The sequence below is a fragment of the Ichthyophthirius multifiliis genome, assembly GCF_000220395.1.
Source record: "Ichthyophthirius multifiliis unplaced genomic scaffold scaff_1120509250887, whole genome shotgun sequence".
NCBI classification, from domain to species: Eukaryota; Ciliophora; class Oligohymenophorea; order Hymenostomatida; genus Ichthyophthirius; species Ichthyophthirius multifiliis.
The window spans coordinates 9,995-30,078 of record NW_004086404.1 but is presented as its reverse complement, the minus strand read 5'-3'; the positions used below and the strand labels follow the sequence as shown (position 1 = coordinate 30,078).

The 20,084-nt window shown below is 14.8% G+C and overlaps 3 protein-coding genes across 3 annotated transcripts, besides 16 other annotated features; all 3 read left to right on the top strand. All coding sequences in view use genetic code 6, as the record gives it.

Annotated features, from left to right (window-relative positions):
• Nucleotides 1-792: 792 nt before the first annotated feature.
• IMG5_108010 (protein kinase domain protein) lies at nt 793-2,638 on the top strand (the record flags this gene model as incomplete). Its single annotated transcript, XM_004034938.1, has 10 exons — nt 793-851; nt 894-958; nt 1,032-1,100; nt 1,141-1,268; nt 1,610-1,711; nt 1,758-1,844; nt 1,889-2,100; nt 2,237-2,368; nt 2,412-2,511; nt 2,598-2,638. Coding segments are annotated over 10 exons (995 nt in total), but the record flags the coding sequence as incomplete, so codon positions are not given.
• Nucleotides 1,327-1,388: a microsatellite.
• Nucleotides 1,332-1,388: a microsatellite.
• Nucleotides 1,435-1,474: a microsatellite.
• Nucleotides 2,128-2,202: a microsatellite.
• Nucleotides 2,639-3,317: 679 nt separating the features above from the next.
• On the top strand, nt 3,318-4,606 carry IMG5_108000 (hypothetical protein). The gene is made up of 2 exons (XM_004034937.1): nt 3,318-4,434; nt 4,497-4,606. Exon 1 carries the CDS (start codon nt 3,646-3,648, stop codon nt 4,330-4,332), a length of 687 nt encoding a protein of 228 aa, XP_004034985.1. The 5' UTR covers nt 3,318-3,645; the 3' UTR covers nt 4,333-4,434; nt 4,497-4,606.
• Nucleotides 4,452-4,479: a microsatellite.
• A 276-nt stretch (nt 4,607-4,882) lies between the features above and the next one.
• Nucleotides 4,883-4,932: a microsatellite.
• An 85-nt stretch (nt 4,933-5,017) lies between these two features.
• Nucleotides 5,018-5,064: a microsatellite.
• Nucleotides 5,065-8,849: 3,785 nt separating this feature from the next.
• Nucleotides 8,850-8,913: a microsatellite.
• A 1,176-nt stretch (nt 8,914-10,089) lies between these two features.
• Nucleotides 10,090-11,920, top strand: IMG5_107990 (scp-like extracellular protein, putative; the record flags this gene model as incomplete). The annotated part of the gene is made up of 9 exons (XM_004034936.1): nt 10,090-10,144; nt 10,274-10,413; nt 10,463-10,618; nt 10,691-10,737; nt 10,855-10,932; nt 10,989-11,090; nt 11,164-11,406; nt 11,455-11,568; nt 11,634-11,920. The coding sequence occupies 9 exons, from the start codon at nt 10,090-10,092 to the stop codon at nt 11,824-11,826; spliced, it is 1,128 nt and encodes a 375-aa protein (XP_004034984.1). The 3' UTR covers nt 11,827-11,920.
• An 820-nt stretch (nt 11,921-12,740) lies between these two features.
• Nucleotides 12,741-12,771: a microsatellite.
• Nucleotides 12,772-14,117: 1,346 nt separating this feature from the next.
• Nucleotides 14,118-14,211: a microsatellite.
• Nucleotides 14,118-14,214: a microsatellite.
• Nucleotides 14,150-14,222: a microsatellite.
• Nucleotides 14,223-14,536: 314 nt separating this feature from the next.
• Nucleotides 14,537-14,562: a microsatellite.
• Nucleotides 14,563-18,903: 4,341 nt separating this feature from the next.
• Nucleotides 18,904-18,938: a microsatellite.
• Nucleotides 18,939-19,084: 146 nt separating this feature from the next.
• Nucleotides 19,085-19,137: a microsatellite.
• Nucleotides 19,088-19,135: a microsatellite.
• Nucleotides 19,138-20,084: the final 947 nt, after the last annotated feature.

Below are 20,084 nucleotides of genomic sequence, written 5' to 3'. Positions count from 1 at the left end.
ATATAAATATATACTTAAAATAATATTTATTTAAGATTTATAATATCAATTTTTATTAAATTTATCAATTTTCTAAAGATAATTTTAATTTTTTTTTTTATTTTAATAATGGTTTTTTTTTAAATTTTGATATATTTTAAATAAATTATAATTAATATAATATATTTTTTATATTCTTATATTAATTAAGTAGATTATTCAGATAAGAAGAAGCAAATTTAAATTTTTACATATAAAAATGATATAAATTTATTTATCCTTATTATTTATTTTAATTTTGAAAATGTCGCATATTTTTGTTTATATACTTTTCTACCAATTAACCCATATATATTAATTTTGAAAAGAATAAACTTTTGATAATTTTTTTAATGGTAAAAAATATTATTTGCTTATTATTTAAAATCGTTTTTTTTTAATCTTTAAAATAATCATCAAAACTGCAGAGAATGGAGGGTGAAACTAACTTTATTTTTTCATAATATAAGATATATATATTTTTTAATTTTATTATTATTACTATATATTTATTTTTTTAATCAATCTAAAGAATAATATATTTACATTTCTAAATTTTATTCCTTTATATTTTTATTAACTATTTTAATTTTTTGATTAATTTAAAAAATTATTCATATATTAAAATTAAATATAAATAATATTAATTTTAATAAGAAAAAAGAAATGGGAAATTGCAATAATCCAACAGATTAAAAAGATATTTCAAGTTTTTAAAAAATATTAATTAGAAACATTATATAAAATATCGATATTTTTTATTTTTATACAAAGCATAATCGATTCATAATTATTATTTTCATTTTGTAATTGGAAGAGGGGGATTTGGAAAAGTATTAAAAAATTTAAATTATAGAACGATAAAACAAAAAAAGGTTTGGAAAGTAGAAAGTAAAAAATCAAAACATTTGTTTGCTTTAAAAGAAATGTCAAAAGCGAAGTAACTTTTTGTTATTGTAAATATTAAAAACTTAATTTTTTTAAAAAAAACGAAAAAAAATATAAATTAAAAGAGTTATATCTAAAAGAAGTGTATAATCTGTTATGAATGAAAAATAACTTCTCTCCTCTTTAAGACATGAGTTAAAATATTATTTTAATAAATATAAAATAAAATTAAAGTTTCATTATAAATATGAATGTAGCATTTTAAGATAAATATAATTTATATTTAGTTATGGATTTATTAACTGGGGGAGATTTAAGATTCCATATATCAAGAAAAAGAAAATTTAATGAAAATTAAACAAGTAAATTATTATTAAACACTAAAAATAACAATTAATTTTATAAAAAATGTTTTAATTTTATTTATAAATAAAAATAAAATTAATATTAATACATAAATTAATATAAAATATATATTAATAAGCTTTAACAATATTTTTTAAATAATTATCACAAAAATGAAAAATAATATATATATATATATATATATATATATATATATATATATTTATTTAAATTTTTATTTTTTTACATTTTTTTACTATTATTTAAATATAATTTTATTTCTATACTGTATTTTTTATTTTAATTTAAATTTTATTTAAAGTCAATTTATATACATTTTTTATATTTTTTTAAATAGAGTTTTTTTCAGCTTGTATAATTATTGGTTTAGAATATCTTCATTAAAACGGTATTATTCATAGAGATATAAAACCTGAAAATTTAGTTTTTGATAGTAGAGGTAATATTTATTTTTTATATAAATATATTTTAAATTTAATTATAAGGTTACCTTAGAATTACTGATTTAGGAATAGCAAGGATATGGAAACCTGATAATAGTAGTGACACATCTGGAACTCCAGGCTATATGGGTATTTTAAATAATCTAAAATAATTAAATTATTTTTTTATTTAGCTCCTGAGGTAATGTGCAGATAAAATCATGGTGTTTCAGTAGATTATTATGCATTAGGAGTTATTGTCTATGAATGTATGATTGGAAGAAGGCCTTATGTAGGAAAAACAAGATAAGAAATAAGAGATTAAATACTAGCGAAATAGGTTTAAATCAAGAAAAATGAAGTTCCTGATAAATGGTCTCTTGAAGCAGCAGATTTTGCAAACAAAGTATTAATATATATTTTAAATGAAATTTATATATATATATATATATATATATATATATATATATATATATATATATATATATATATATATATATATATATATTTTATTATATTATTATATTATTTTATTATTTTAGTTAATTCAGAGAAAGCCAGCAAACAGATTAGGTTTAAATGGACCAGAAGATGTAAAAAATCATGCTTGGTTTAAGAATTTTCATTGGGATTAATTAATAAATAAGCAATTTGAATCTCCATACATACCTAATGTATTTAAAAAAATAACCAAATTATATCATATAAAAAAAATAGGCTAACGAAGACAATTTTCATTCAAATATTGATAGAAAAGATAGTGACTAAGAATTAGACTAATAAAATGAAATAATGCTTAGAAGAAATTCAGTATAAAGTAAGACTTTTTTAAAAAAAATATTTAAAAGATATTTTTCTTTTTTTTAAAAAAAAAGGTATGTTTGATGATTATTAATACGATAGTTCAAAAATAAATTAAAATAATCCAAGTAGTATACATATGATTAATAATTCAACTAATGTTAGTAACAGATTTACTAGTGCTAAATCACAAAGAAGTTTGGTAAATTCCTAATAGAGTTAGTCTTGATAATCCTAAGCATTTACATATATATCATTATTAAAAATTAGGATATATATATTAATTTTAAATAAATAAAAAGAATATTATTTATAAATAAAAAAATATACTTCTGTATATAATATAATTTTTTATAAAATATCTTATAATTTCTAGTGTTTAATAATTTAAAATACAATCTTTTCATCTTAAACTTAATAGATTTTTAATTATCTAAAAAAAAAAATTACAATTATTACTTATTGAAACAATCAATCAATTTTTATTTATTCTTTAAATTTATAAGTTAATTAATAAAATAAGAATAGTATTTAAGTTTAAATTGAACTTATATATCAAGAAATAATAAAATTCAAACTAAATTAGCAATAATAAGTGTTCAATAATTTATATATAATATTATAATTTTCCTATATTTTATTTTTTATTTTTGTTTAATATTAAATATATTAAAATAATTTTTCACTTTTTAATTATATCTTTTTATGATTGATTAACAAACTCCTATTCAATAACTATAAAACCATATAGAGGAAATTTTAAAAAGCAAATAAGAAGACTTATTATTAAAAGAAAAAAAATTATTGATAGTAACTTTCAATATAAAAAAAAAGAAATTTAATTAGATATGTTTATCTTATAGTCGATTCAACATAAACATCTACAAAAACAGATTTAAAACCTTCGCGCATAGGAGCAACAATATTATTATTAAAGGTATGTAAAATAATATTTTCATGAATGATTATTTTAAAAAAAGGATTTTATAGTTAACTTTTTTGATAAAAATCCATTAAGTATGTTAGGAATTAGTAAAGCTTAATAAAACTAATGCTTTACAGTACAAGAGTTTACCTCAAATATAGATAAATTATTAAAATCTTTAGAAAAAATAACTGTAGATGAATAAGGATATTTTTCTCTTATGGAATGTTTGAATGTATTTAATTTTTTTATAATAAAATAATTTAAAAAAGGAAATATTTAGCAATTTTAGTGAGGTTCCTCCTTATGCACACAAAGAAGTTATTTTAATTTAATCTTCGCCTTCTACATAAGACAAAGGAGATTTATACGAAGAAATTTAAAAAGCATAAAAAATAAATTATACTTTCAGTATTATTTCATTAAATGCAAAAACACATATTTTTAATGTAATTTGTTATTTTTTTGGCTAAAAATAAACTTTTTTTAAAAAAAAGAAATTAGTTTAAGCTACATAAGGTAAATATGAAACTGTATTAAATGAAAAAGATTATCGAGAAATATTAAGCTAATATTGCGAACCACCAGAATACAAAGAAAATTAAGTAAAAAAAGAATTAATTCCTGTAGGATTTCCAAATAAATTACATTAGAAAATGTCTTATTTATGCTAATGCCATATACAATAAAGACATACTTACTATGAATGTCCTTAATGTAAAGCAAAAAATTGTGAAGTACCTTCTAAGTGTGCTGTAAAATAAAGTTGAAAAAATGTTATTATTAAAATATAAATAAAAAAAAGGTTTGTCAATTAAATTTATTGCTTCCTTTGCATATAACAAAAAATTATTAATAAAGCACTAACTTAAAAGGTTTTAAATTAATAAATACAGAAAACATAATGAATGACGAAAATAATTCTGAAAATTTAATTTGTATAGGATGTAATTATAAGATAAATGATAATAAGTTTATTTCTTTGTGCCCTTAATGTTAATCATATTTTTGTTTGTAATATTTATTATTAAAAAAAAAATAAAAAAAATAAAAAAAATATATTCCATTATAAAGAGAATGCGATGTATTAATACATAAATCAAAAATGGTTTGTCCTGGATGTGATTGAGTTTTAATTAAGCAAATATATATATTATTGTTTCAACAAATATATTTTATTTATGGAGTAATTAAAAATTACATCGAATGAAAATTACTTGTTTGGAAATTTTATATAAATTAATTAAGTTGTTTATATATATAATACTATATATTAATTAATCAATAATAAGTTTATTTTAAAAGAAAAAATATAAACAGTTGTTTATATTATTACTTTTTTGTTATTTTGAAGTTAAAATAAAAATTTTAACTAGCTTTAGATTTAACTTATTTCAATTAATAATAATAAATAATAAAAAAATATTGGTTTTCTTTTTTTATTATCGAAAAAAAAAAATATTATTTTGAGAAATATTATATATATTAATATTTTAAAATTATTATTATATTTTTAAATCTTCTTAAATATATTAAAAAAATATTAATATATTATTGAATTAACTAGTAATAGTATATTTATTTAAAAATTTATAAATAAAATTAATTTTAATATATTAAATTTAATTTTATATTTTAATTTTATTAGTCAAAATAAAAAAAATATTATAAGATTATTTAACAATTCAATAAATTAAAATTGATGAGTTTTATTTTAATGTTTTTCTTTTTTTAGTTTCACATTCCCATCTTCTAATATATTTATTATCTTAATTATTTACTTTTTTCAATAAATGGATTATACTTTTATTGTTTTAAATCAGATTATTCTTATTGATTTTAATTTTCTATTAATAATATTTTTTAAAAAAATTTAATATATATAAAATTATTAATATTACCTTAATTTTACTATGTTTATTCTTCTAAATTTTATTAAATCAATTCAATATCGTTTCTATAATATTTTGGTATTTTTTAAAAAGGATTTGGAGCTTACAAAATTTATTATTATTATGTTGCTTATTACTATTAAGCCTATTATTAGTAATGTATATAATAATTTATGCATTTATCTTCTAAATTTCTAAGTTCATTATTTTTAAGACTTTCTTCCATACCTTTATATATATTAAAAAAATGAAATAATCTGAATTTTACTTCCTATAGTATCTTCTAAGCCACCTAATCGATCAATTCTTTATTTTAATCCTATTAAATTTGGATTTTAATATTAATCATTCATAAGTCCAAGTTAATTTTAAAAGAATTTAGATTGATCACTATCGAAAATAGGGAAAGACTAAGTGTTTCCATATATGTTATTATTATTTTAAAAGGGATAATGAAATCTAAATTATTAATTTTTTTTTTTTTTTTTTTTAGAAATAATAGAATATAATTTACCTATTTTAAGTTTTTTCCTCTAAATTATTCTTTGGGTATACAAAATTTAATTATTTTTCATTCAAAAGCAATTAATTTTTTAATTGTTAAACTTAAACTTCTGAGTTGATTTTATTTGAAATTTTTTGGAAATTTATAAATGAACTATCAAATTTTTGTTTATATATATGTAGAAAAATAATACTTTGCATCTGATAATAAGGAAGTTTCTATAAAATGTTCAGATAAAGATTATAATTATGGTATATAGTTTACTCTTATGTTTTTTTAAATTATAGTTTTTTTTTATTAACTCTAATCAAACCTTAATATTTATTTATATTTTAAATAATTATAATAATAAAAGTTTTACTAATTTTAATATTGGCTAATTGATTTTTTAAACTAATCATAATTTGAAACTTGTTTTAAGTTTTAAATTTAGTTAATAACTTAGTTATCTTCATTAAAATTAAAACCTTTATTTAAAAAAAAATATATATATAATCTTAAATAATAAAACAATTAATACTTTATAACATTTTTAAATAATTTAAATTATTTTCAAAATATTATTGATATAAATAAAATATATATATTTTTTTTTAATTGTCATTAAAAAAATATTAATAATATTAAATAGAATTTTTACCAAAATATAAAAAATATTTATAAATAACCCCCTTAAAATTCAAATCAATTTAATAATAATTCAATTGATTATACAAATAAAAGATGCTCATATTTTATATCATAATTCTAAAAAAAAACTCAATGAAGATTATAAATTAATTAGCATAAATATCATCGACATAAAGTTTTTTTACTACTAAGAATATTATTAAATTAGGTATTATAAAACAAATTATAATTATATTCAATATATACAAAATTAATTTATCCTAATAATACAGATAAATTTGCAAATTAAAATATAAAAGTTAAATTTAAAATATTTTATTTTTAATTAAATATATTAAAACAACTTGAACTATAAAAAGTTTCTATATATCGACAAACCTAAGAATAAAATTAATAAAAATGATAAATTGAAATTACAAAATAAAATATTAAATCATTTTAATAAACAGCAAAAAATTTTGCCCAGCGACCTTCTTAGCCGAGATTTTTGTAAACAAAAATTTTAAAATCTGTAGTTGAAGCACTCTTATTTTTTAATTTTGTTTTGTTTGATTTACTCAATTTAGTTGATATATAGAACATTTAATTTATTTTTTTCGTAAAAATATTGGCACTTAAATTAATTATATTAATAAAAATGCGAAAATCAATACTATAATACTATAATAGTTTGACAATTTACAATCAATATATAACATATGAATATATTTTTAATATTTATTATTTTATATATTAAAGTTATAATATAAATATCAATAATCTTAGAAACAACTTTTTAATTCAATTAATCTATATATTATATTTAATAAAAAATAATGTTTTAAATCTTCCTAACATATATTAAATTTAAGAACAAAATGTAAATTTGTTGTCTACTATTCTTTCACTAATTTATTACATAAAATATTTCCAATTAATTTTTATTTTTTTATCAATAAAATATATAATATTTAATTTTTTAAAAATTTTAATAGTGAATGGATATTAAATCCAGTACTCATTAATTGATATAATTAAAATTTCTTAAATAAAATATTAAATTCATATATATTATACTTATTTGTTTTTTTTTTTTTTTTTTTTCATTTAAAATAAAATATCTTTTTAACTTATTTTTAATGCGATTAATGCAATTTATTTATTGTTTAATTTAACTTTTCATATTATAAATTTTCTTCATTATTAATTAAACTCTTAATACAGTAATCTTATTTTACTGCTTTATTAAATTCTTATATTATATTATTATTTTTTAACATGTAATTTTTTTCATATGATAAATCTTTTATAATTTCATATGTTTAAAAAGAATTTTTTAAATTGGATTGATTAAATTCATTTTATCTTGCTTTATTTAATATAATTTCTTATTCATTTATAATGCTATCTTTTATTAAGTCTAGTTTATGCATTTCTTTCTTTAATTTATATTAATTTATTTTTTCAATTAAACATTTCAATTCATAAATATAAGTAAAATCATATTATTATTAATCTTTGATTAAAAATTGTTTTTAAATACTTTCTTCATTAAATGGATCAATAAATTGATTATCTTCATCAAAAAAGTACTAATATAATTATTTTTTTTAGTTTATAAGTTATTTAAATATATATAAATGTTTTTATCTGTTTTAATCTTTCTGTTGAAGGAAATTATAAAATTAAACAATTATTTTTATATATTATTATAATTATTTTAATTAATCTTAATCATTACTAATATTTACTAATAAAAATAAAAATTTATTTATTAATTTTGTTTATTTCTTTTTATTTTTTTAATACTTTGTTTTTACATCTTTTATAATGATCTTTATGAATTTCTTTTTTGTTTTCTTTGAAAAATTATCTTTACATTTCGTTTTCGTCTTTTCTTTTTACCTTTTTAATATAAGTAAAATATTCAACTTTTTAATTATTTATTTCATTTAGTTTTTAAGAAACATTATTTATTTAATTTAAATACTAATCTAAGCTAATTTTTGCTTAATTATTTTAATACATTTTTATTGAAGTCGATTTGTAATTAGTTGTTTGATTTTCATTATTTGGTTTTGTCTTTAATTATTAATATTGTTAATTTTATGTTTTTTGTTTCATTTAACAAGCTTTGGCATAATCTATTATTGGAGGAAGTTATTTTTTATCTTCATTATTTGAATTATTAAGAATTTTTTATATATTATTTTTATTCTAACTTAAACATATTGTTTTATTTTAGATTTATGAATCATTTAATATACTTTCTTTTTTAATTTGACTATTATTAATATAATCCATACTTAAAATATTGGTTTAACATTCTTTTAAAAACTTTTTTTCTTTAACTTATACCTCTGGAAGGCTAAATTTAGGAAGTAGAATCTTCTTAGAATATATTAAGCTTGTCATATATTAAAAAAATAAATAATTAAAGAATATAATAAAATTTTTTATAAAATAAAATAAATAATTATAAAATAATGATTTATTTTTAAATTTATAATATATATATTTAAATTAAAAATATTTTATTATTTAAAAAAATAATGAATATTAATAACTCGAAATAATTACATTTTAACAAAAATTTTTAATATGATTAATATAATGATATTGATTTAATGTAAATTTTTGAAAACAAGCAAATATTTAATTAAGCAAATGTTTTTACTTAAAAAATTTAAAAGATTTATTTTAAAATTCTGATGATGAAGTTGAAAAATAATAACTTGTTTAAAAAATTTATAAAAAAAATTTTGATGATATATCTGATATGAGTCCTTTAGATAAAAAATTTTTTAATTTATGGAACGATTTTTTTATTTAGATAGAAAAAAGTTAATAAAAAGAATAAATTGCTATAAAATAAATAGATATCTTTGAATTCTTAAGAATGTTTGTAACAACTAAAACTGAAAATTTAAAGGAACTATATCCTTAGTTTTTACTTCATTTATTAACTTTATAAGATAATGGAATTATAAACAAAGAATAAGTTATTAAAACTTTAAAAAGATTAAAAAAAAGATAAATGTTAATACATAAAATTGAAAATTGATTAATAATAAGAAATTAATTAAAATATAATTAATAAATATTTTTTTTTTAAAAAAAAAATATACTATAAATAATATGTATCTTTTAATTTTTCTATTTAAATATATAATTTAATATTAATCTATTTAAACAATAGCAATTAATTAAAATTAAATAGCAGAATTTAATACCTTTATATACCATTTTAATATAATATTTTTGTTTGTTTTTATTTATCAATTTATTTAATATTTAAATTTTTGATAGTAGATTAATTTTTATTATTAAGTAAAAAGCGTTATTTTATCTATATAATCCTTTCTAAAAGGGAAAAATAAAATATATAGATATTTAAATGAGAAAATTTTATAATAATATAAATAAATACAAATATACTTTTAAAACAAAATAAAAATATTAAAAAATAAAACAAATTATGAATATAATATAATATTTAACACTATTTTTGTTAATACAAGTAACTTTTTCTGTATGTGATCTTGATTTATCTAATTAAAACTCACTTAATACATCAGAAAACAAGAAATATTAAGAATTCTTAATTATTATAGAAATTATGTTGCTGGTGGCTTTTTAGCAACCTAACCTACTGCGTCTAACATGTAAGTACTTTAGTGGGATGAAGAACTTGCTAAGGCAGCTTAATAATAAGCAAGTAATTGCGGTTATATAGTTTAAAAAGGACTAAAATATAGTTAGATTGTAGATAATTATATGGGTTAAGATTATAATGCGCCTTAGAAATTTTTTTCAATATATTCTGAAAATGAAAATGATTTTAAAGGATAATATGTAAATAGTTATGTCCCAGATGATAGTTATAATAGGTATGCAGTTATTATGTAATCGAATTTCAATAGAGTAGGATGCGGAATTTCAACTACAAGCACTCCATATGCAGATGATGGCTTTACTTAGCTACTTGTAATTTTAATATAATATTTATTTATATTTTATAAAAAATAAAATTAAGATATGCAATTTTTAAGGTGTTTTACCTGATGGAAATAAAGATAGTAATTTAGCTGCTAATTTAGGTTAATAAGTTTATTAAATCGGTTAACCATGTGCTAGATGTAATCCTTATTAATGTAGCACTATTTATACGAGTTTATGTGGAGAAGTGTTAGTAAATAAACTAAAACATATAAATAAATATTATTTATATTTAATTTTTTATTTTATTTTTAAAAATAATTAGTTAATTGATGGAAAGGTTGATACTGAATCAAAATTTGAAGATCCCGCGTAATCTTTTTGTTTTTTTATTTTTTATAATTTATTTATTATTTTATAGAAATATACCATAACCGTAAAAATAAAAAGCAAATTGTATTTAAATAATTATTTTATTTAATAATTTAGAATATTGCCAAAACCTTTAGTTTAATCAACAAGAGAAACAAGTTTTCCTGATTTACTAATTGAAACAGATTCTATAAGGTAATAAATTAATATTCTTATATGTTAAAAAAATATCCAATAATAATTTAAAAAAGATAAGTTACAAATTCATGGATCTAATCTACAAAAACTAAACTTATTTTTTCACATAATTTAGTTGAAAATTTTGATACGATAAATACAATTTTAGATAATGTGTATATATTTATAATTTAATTTTTTTTTAAATATTTATTTATTTACATAAATATTTATTTTAAATAATATAAGAAAATAAACTGATGTTCCTTAATTTGTTAAGTCATCAGTAAAAGAAGTACCAAACTAATCTCCTGGTAAAGAAACTGTGATTTTCCCCTTAATTAACATATAATCAGGGTTATTTTTTAAAAAAAATATATATTTTTAAATATTTTATTATATAATTTTTTAAAATAGAAATGCCAGAAATGTTTATTAAACTTATAGATTTACTACATAAATTATTTAAGTATCTAAATTTGAACCTAATATGTAAAGAAAAATATTCAATTAATTTATATAAAAATTATATTCAAAAAGATAAAAAGAGACTCCTAGAGAAGTTTATGCTGAATTTACATAAGATGCAGCCTTATAATTTAAAGATCCTTAAACATTAGCTGTAATGCAAGTTGTTTATGCAGATAGAAACAGGTATTTTAAAAATATATAAATTATTTATTTTTTAATTGTTTAATTATAAATGTTTTTAAAATTAGTGTTTCAATAACATCAAGTTACCAAAGATTTTATGGGCCTTATTTAGATCCTATTGATATAATAAAATCCTCTAATAATAAATAAATGACAAGTGCAATTGTAGAAGAAGCTATACCTACTTAAAATTCTAATGGAATAAAAACTATTTTATCAATTATATTATTATATATCATCAATATTATAGTTATCTGAGAAGATTAAAATAAAAAAAATATATATATTTTAAAAGAATGAATGTTAATGTTTTATTACAAAATTTTATAATAAAATTATTATTTAAAATAATGTATTTATTATATCAATTTTAATCATAAACTACTATTTAATTATTACTATTCTGTTTTTAATTTATTATATTTTTATTCTAATTTTATTAATTATTATCTTTTTTAAAAATTAAGCTTTTCTTTTATAAATCTAACATACTTTAAAATTTCATAATTATATATTCAAATTTCATTATCAAAATCTAAATAAATAGATTATTTGAGGTTAGTTATCTATTAACTCTATATTTAACTATATATTATAAATTTTTGTTAATTATTATTTAAATTAAAAATATAAAAATAGTTTACATCTTAAATTATAAATATAAATATCATTAATTATTAACTTTTTAAAGCATATTTTCTAATTACATTTGTTTTATTTATTTTTAAAAGACAATTGTTTTTTTAAGCATTATATATCTATTTTTTTGAATTGCTTTTTAAATATTTTTTTTTTTTTAAATTCCTATAAAAATTCATTTACTTGCTAATAATTATATTAGTTTTATAATGCAAAACATTATTTTAATATAAGGTTTTTTTCATCATTATATAAGGAATATTTAATTATTAAGCTATGTGAAGCAAATTGAAGAAAAAAATTATATTTTTTAAGTTTTTATGTTTAATAAAGTTATTTAATTAATCAGTTTCTAATTTTAATAGAGTTTTTTTCAAATATATTAAAAATATATTATATTAATTTAATATATAATTTTTTTCTATTTAATTTTAATTTAATTAAGTTGTTTGAATATGTATATTATTTTTATATATTATAAAACTTATTTTTATAATTATTTTTTTTAAATATCTTTTTTATTTTTATTTTAGATATTTTAATATAAAAATATTTTTATATAAATATCTCAAAATATATTAATATAAAAACACATTTTTTTCGTATAATAAAAGCACTTGTTCAACATATTATTAAGCTTACCTTAATAAAAATATATATAAATTTTTTACATTATTTAGATTTTATAATTTATATTCTTACCTTATCAATTCTTTTAGACAGGTAGAATATATTAATTATAATTAATTATATAATTGGTCTTTATTAAGTTAAGAATCATCTCATGTTTTCAAAAGAATTTCTTCTAACTATATTTCTAGACTAGGTCAATTTTATTTATTGCATTTTCAAAATATGATAATTTTATATTTATTTATAACATATTATTAATAATTAATTAAATTTCTTTTTAATAAGTATTTTTTTAATTAGATTATTAGATATTATATAAATTTTATTTCTAATTTAAGACTTTAAGCTTTTATTGAATTTAATTTCTATTTAAGAAATAAAAAAGAATTAATATTATAAATAATTTGTTTTAGAAACATAAAAACTTGATTAGTTTTATTATTATAATACCAATTTTTCTGGTATAATTTAATTAAACTTTTTTTTAAAAAAAATTAAAATTTGGAAAAAAATGAATTTATAAAGTAATGCTTTTTAAATAAAAGTTATTATTATTAATTTAATTTTTTTAAATATTATAAATATATAATGAGATAAAAAGTTCATATTCAATAATTTTTTAGCTTTCCTAATAATTAATTGGAATTTAATTTAATTTTTAAACGTTATATTGATTTACTTTTTATAGATTTTTATATTTTCTATAGTTTTTTTATAAAAACTCAATAAAAAAAAAATAAGTTTAAAAAAAAAGATAATCATTTTATTTAAGTCATTGAATTATTAAAAAAAATAATAAAGCAAAATTTTATAATTAAAATATATATATAAAAAAAATGATTTTTTAATATTATATTGCTTTTCATAATTTATTGTGTTATGTATTATTTTGTAAATATATTTTTAAGATTAATTTTTATTTTATATTAGAATAAAGAGATTATCAATATTTTTTTTATTATTTATAAATATTTGTTCTATATATTGTTTTTACATAATCTTAAAATTTAAATGCGATAACTAAATTACTTTCTTTTATCCATTAGTAAAAAAATGCTTTTTCAAATAAATAGAATCAGCTTTCTCTAAATTATTTTATATTTATTTTATTATTTTAAGATAAATATTTATAAAAAGTTTTTTTTCTTGAATTTAAAAATATCTGTTTTGTAAAATATTATTTAAATTTTTAATTGAAAATATATTAATATTTTATAAATATAAATTATATAATTATGAGTATATAAATTTGATATATAAAAAATATTTTATTTTTGATAAAATAAAATATATTAATATAAAAAAATATAATATAATATAAATTAATATAATATAAAATAAAATAAAATTAAATAATATCAAATAAAATAAAATTATTTAATTAATTAAAGATAAAAATATAAGAAATCCTTTAAAAATATAAATTTTAACTTAAATTTATATTATTATTATAATTAAGATTTATTTTATAGATTTTTAAAGATAAAAATTAACATTAAGTTTTAATTAATCTAATTAAGAAACATGTAAATCATTACAAAATAATTAATATTTTATATAAAATATTATACCTATTTTAATATAATAAATAATATTCCATTTTAAATTAATTTCAATTAAAATAATTTATATTTTAATTATATATTTATTATACAATTAATTAATTATTTTTTATTAATTATAAGAACATAATAACATATATATATATATATATATATATATTTATTGCTACTTATTTAAATATTAAATAATACTTATTCATTTACTCTTCATTTGATTTATTAACAGCTTTTTGTATATTCTTTTTTTTTTTTATTTGTTTATTACATTAATTTTTTGTGTTAATTTTTTAAGATATCCTTTTAAAATTTTTAAGTTCCAAAATCATCATCTTAAGTGAACATGGATTATGTATTTTCATCATTGGAATTATAAGATTCTAATCTATATCTTAAGTTTTATTCATTACATAAATAAATAGGATTTTATTCAAGTTTTTATCTATGATTTTAAAAATTCAAAGTTTATTAAGATTAACTTTCTTCTATAATTTCATCAAAATTATCATAAATATTATCATATTTATATTATTTAATTGATTTTTCACCAAATATAAAATGTAATTTTTCTTAACTTTAACTTGGAAGTTCACATAAACTCTATATTTATGGATTTTCTTTTATTTTTAATTATTTTTAATGCAAATCTAATTTTTTCATTTGCCCAAAACAGTTTTTATTATTTGTTTTGTCCTCAATTGAAAAATATTCTTCTTCTTCGTCATTCATTTATGAAATTTTACTTTTAAATTTGATAACTTAGTTTATTTCTTCATTTTATATTTATTAAAATAAATTATTATTTGAAATATTACGATTTGGATTTTAATCAGAGCCAAATGAACTTAGAATATTTGTTTAAATATGAGTAGAGTCGCTCATTTTTTACTTATTACTATTTTGAGTATAATTTTTATATTAATTATATAATAGTAAATATATTGTATATTTTTTTAAAAAAATTATATATCACATAATAAAAATAAATTAAATATATTTGATTTTACCATAATTATAATATATTTATTTTCTATTTAGTTATTATAAAAAACTTAATTTAAAAAAGAAAAGACATTATCTATTATCTATTTTATTTCGCACTTTTTATGACTTTTTTTTTTAAAAAATAAATAAATAAAATAAATAACAGAAATAATGATATTTAAAAGTATAAGATTTATATAAAATTTTATTTAAATAGCAAACTATTAATTAATACTTACCTGGTAAGAAAAAAAAATGTTATGTAATTTGTAAAAAAAAAAAAAAATCTATATTATATTAGTTTTAGAATCAAAAATATTATGCCCACGTATTTTTAAATAAGTATGCATATTCTAGTCTATAATTATATTTATCACTAAAATCATATCATAAAATTTTTATTAAAATAATTAACAACTTTTATTTATTATTAAAATAGAGTAAATAATATCAAATAATCATTTTATTTATAAAAAATTAATTTAATTTTCTTTTTTTTTAAAATTAATTAATTTTAAACAATAAAATTTGGAGCAAAAATTATTAGTTAGCTTGCTTTTAAATAATAGAAAAAACCTGTTTGATTTTATAATAAACGCAAGATTATAAATTTAATTATTTCTAATTATTATTAATTTAACATTATTTAATAATAATGTTATTATTATTAAATAATATTTTTCGATTTTATTTAGTTTTTTAAAGATAATCTTAAAATTATATAGATTAAATGTGAGTTTTTCTATTGCATTTCTAAAATAATTATCATTATTAAATTTTTAAAAATCATCAGTGGTTTTATTCTTTTGAAATTAATTTTAATGTATATTTATAAATACATAATATGTATATTAAATATATATATTATTATTTATTTTTAAAATATGAATAGTTTTTTAACTTATAAGATCTTTTAAATATCATATATATATTTTATGTAAAAAAAAATTTTAGCTATTGTATGAAAAGATAATAAAATTTTTTTTATTGAGAAAATTGGTTGTTTGCATTATAATTTTTTATTGATTTTTTCTAATAATTTGCTATATATATATATTTGAGAGTATATAATATATGAAAAATTTTATTTTTATGTTTAATTAATTTTTTTATACAATTATATTAGAAAGATTTTAAATAATTTTAAAAAATGTTTCATTTGATTTTTATTTACTAATTTATTAAAATAAATTATTTATATAATATATAATTTTAATACAAAAATATTTTTTTTTTAACAAATAAATTATATTAAATTCAATTATATTTTATTTTATTTTATATTAAATATATTTTTTAAAATTTTTTTATTTGGATATTTATATTATGAAAAAAGTATTTAATTATATATTTTTTTAAAAAATAATTTACTTATTGTTTTATAATTTTTATTTTTTTGTTTTCATATTCTCCTTTTTATAATTTATTATTATTTATCTGAATATATTTTCTTTATTAAGTTATTTATATAAAATAAATAGTAATATTTTATTATAGATCTAAAATAAAATTTTAAAAAAATAAAAAAATCATTATTTCAACATCGATTTTCTTGTAAAATTATTTATCACAGAAAAAGGGTTTGAAGTTGTTAATTTAGTATTTAACTGTAAAATAAATGATATTTATGATAATTATAAATAATATATTACTTTTTATTCTAAAACATTAAGGACACCCACATTAGGATTTGAGTTGAACATTTTATTATAATTATTTTCTCTATTAATAAGCTCTAATTTAAAGAATTTCATTTATTCTGTTAATTTTAATATTTCTGAATCTTTTTCAGTTAAAAATTAATTAAGTTTTTTAATTTAATCAATATCTTCATTTCTTGAAGGTCTATCCTCTAAGATTTTTTATAATTATTAATACCTATTAAAAAACAATCAATATTTTTTTTATTTTTTAATGTAAAAATACTCTTTTCTTTATATTAAAAGTTATTAATTTTGAGCTTATTCTAATTTGAGAAATTCATTCTGCATATTTTCAACAAATTAAATATGTTCTAGTGTTTTATTATTTATATTTTCATTCATTTATTTTTCTAAATCTTTTTCTTTTTCTTAAAATTGCTTATTAACTTCCATCAAATCGAATTCGATTTTTTTTTGTAAAGTTTCATTTTCATTTTTTAAAATTTCAGATTATCTTTATAAATTCAATATTTAATTTTCTGATTAAGAATTTTAGATTATGAATTTATTTTGTATGTTTTTAATATTTTATTCTAAATCATAATTAAGGATTTGGCTTTTTCTTAATTCTTCCTTTATTTTTTAATTTATTTTTTATTCATCATCTATATTTTTTTACATTAATTTTATTTTAGAGTCAAAATCTGATTATTTATCTTATAAACAATTATCAAATTTTTTAGATAAATTTTACATTTTTTATTCCATTTAATTTTTTAATTGATTTTTCTAACTTTCATAATCTTCCTTTAATATTTAAATGTTTAAATTATTTTCATTTATTTATGATATTCTTTATTATTCTGATTTCTCTGTGAAGTCTGAAATAATAATTTTAATTTTTAATTCATTTTATTCTTATAAGTATTTGATATCATTATTAAAAATTTGATTAATATTTTATATTTCCTTAAAATTCTTTACTTTTATCTCTTCAATTTCATTTGTTAATTTTTATATTTCTTCTGCTTTTTATAATCTAATATTTACCAAATCTTCCTTTAATCTTTTAATTTCTTCTACCTTTTATTTCTCTTATTTTTAAATTTCTATTTAAGTTTAAGTTTTAAAGGCATTAATTTCTCTTTCACTTTAACTTTAAAATTTTTCAAGTAAATTTTTAATTTCTTTCTCATATTTATTTTATAATTATTCCTTAATTTTTAATTATTCATGTAACTTTGTTTTTTCTTCATTTACTTATTATTTGAAGGATTCAATTGTTTTCAATTATTATTATAAATCTTTATTTTTTCTTCTAAATCTTATGATATTATTTATATGTTTTCTTCATATTATTATTTTTGTTTTTAAATTAAACTTTCGTATTTTTATGTTAAATTATCATTTTTTATTATTAATTGTTAATTACTTATCTCTTATAAAATATTTTTTTCATCTTCAATTTTTTTATTATTTTATTAAAGATTTTATATTTCATCTTTTAATAATTAAATTGTTTTATTTTGTTCATCTAATATGTTTTTAAGGCGAAATAATTCATTTTCTTTAAAATTTAATAATTGATTTCCATTTTCTTATAAGTTTTTCAAATCATTTTATAGTTTAGAAATTTGAGTTTAAAGTTTAATTTCGTTCTCTATATTCGAGTTTTTTTCATATTTTAATAATTAAATTTAAGTTTGAAAATCAAATAATTACTTCTATTAATCTTCTATTTTTTATTGTATTTTTTTTTCTCTTCAGCTATATTATTTAATTTTAAATTGTTTTTTGATAATTAATTATCTTTTTCTTATATTATTTGTTCTAAACTATTTAATTTTTGCTCTATTAAGATTTACTAATTATTTTAATTTATATTGATTTTTTTGTTTATTTTAATTTTTTTTTACATTTTGCTTTGAATCTTGATTTTATTATTTCTAAACTTCAGATAGTTTTTATTATATTTCGTCTTTTTCTTTTTCTAACTATTAAATTTAAACTTCTTATTAATTTTTCTTTTTTAATAACTCGTTAAATTTGTTATTCTAATTATTTTATATTTCTTAAATTTATTTTTAATTATCATATATTTATTTTTATTAAATTTTTTCTATATTTTTAAATGCTATATTTATTCTTTCTTCGTTTTCTTGACATTCTATTTTATAGACTTAGATTTTTTTATTTAAAGCTTTTTCTTTTTCCTCAGTTTATTACTTATATTTATTAAATTCTATCTGTGATTATATTTTTTCTTATTCAATTTGTTTTTAATTATTTAAAGTTCCTTATTATTTTCTACCTATTTTTATGTTTTCTGAAATGTTTCTTTGTATTTATTTATTTCTTAATTACATTCTTTAACAGTTTAATCTAATTAATTCTCATATGCCAATACTACTGCTTTTAAATTTTATTCATATTCATCATTCTTAGTATTTAAAAAAAATAATACTTTTGTTAATTGTGCCACTTTTTTGCACATTTTTATATGAATCTATTTGTCTTTATCTTACATTTTTATATAAATTTTTTATAAATTAACGATTATTTATTTTTAATTAATTTTATTAATAATATTTAAAAAATAATAGTGTATTGAAAATAATATAAATATATAAATTATTTAATGCATTTAATAGTAAAAACATATAAATTTTTATTAATAACTAATAAAATCGCGATTAATATTTTAAAAAAAATCAAAATTATTATAAAAAATTGAATAACTCGGAAAAATATTGCTTAAAATTTATATAATAATTATATGATAAAATATATATATATTTTTTTTTTTATAATTTAAAATATTATTTATACTTTTTTAAAAATTTTTTTTTAATAAATTACTAACTTTAATTAAATATAATTACTAAAATTAAAAGATAAAATTGCAAGAAATATCTGATTTAAAAACAGAAAATTTGAATATAATTGAATTAACTGATTAATAGGAAAACGATTAGACCAAAGCTAGTGAAAATATAATATATTTAGATGAATAAATATAGGAAAATATATTATTTTAAAGGCATATGGGCAAGAATTA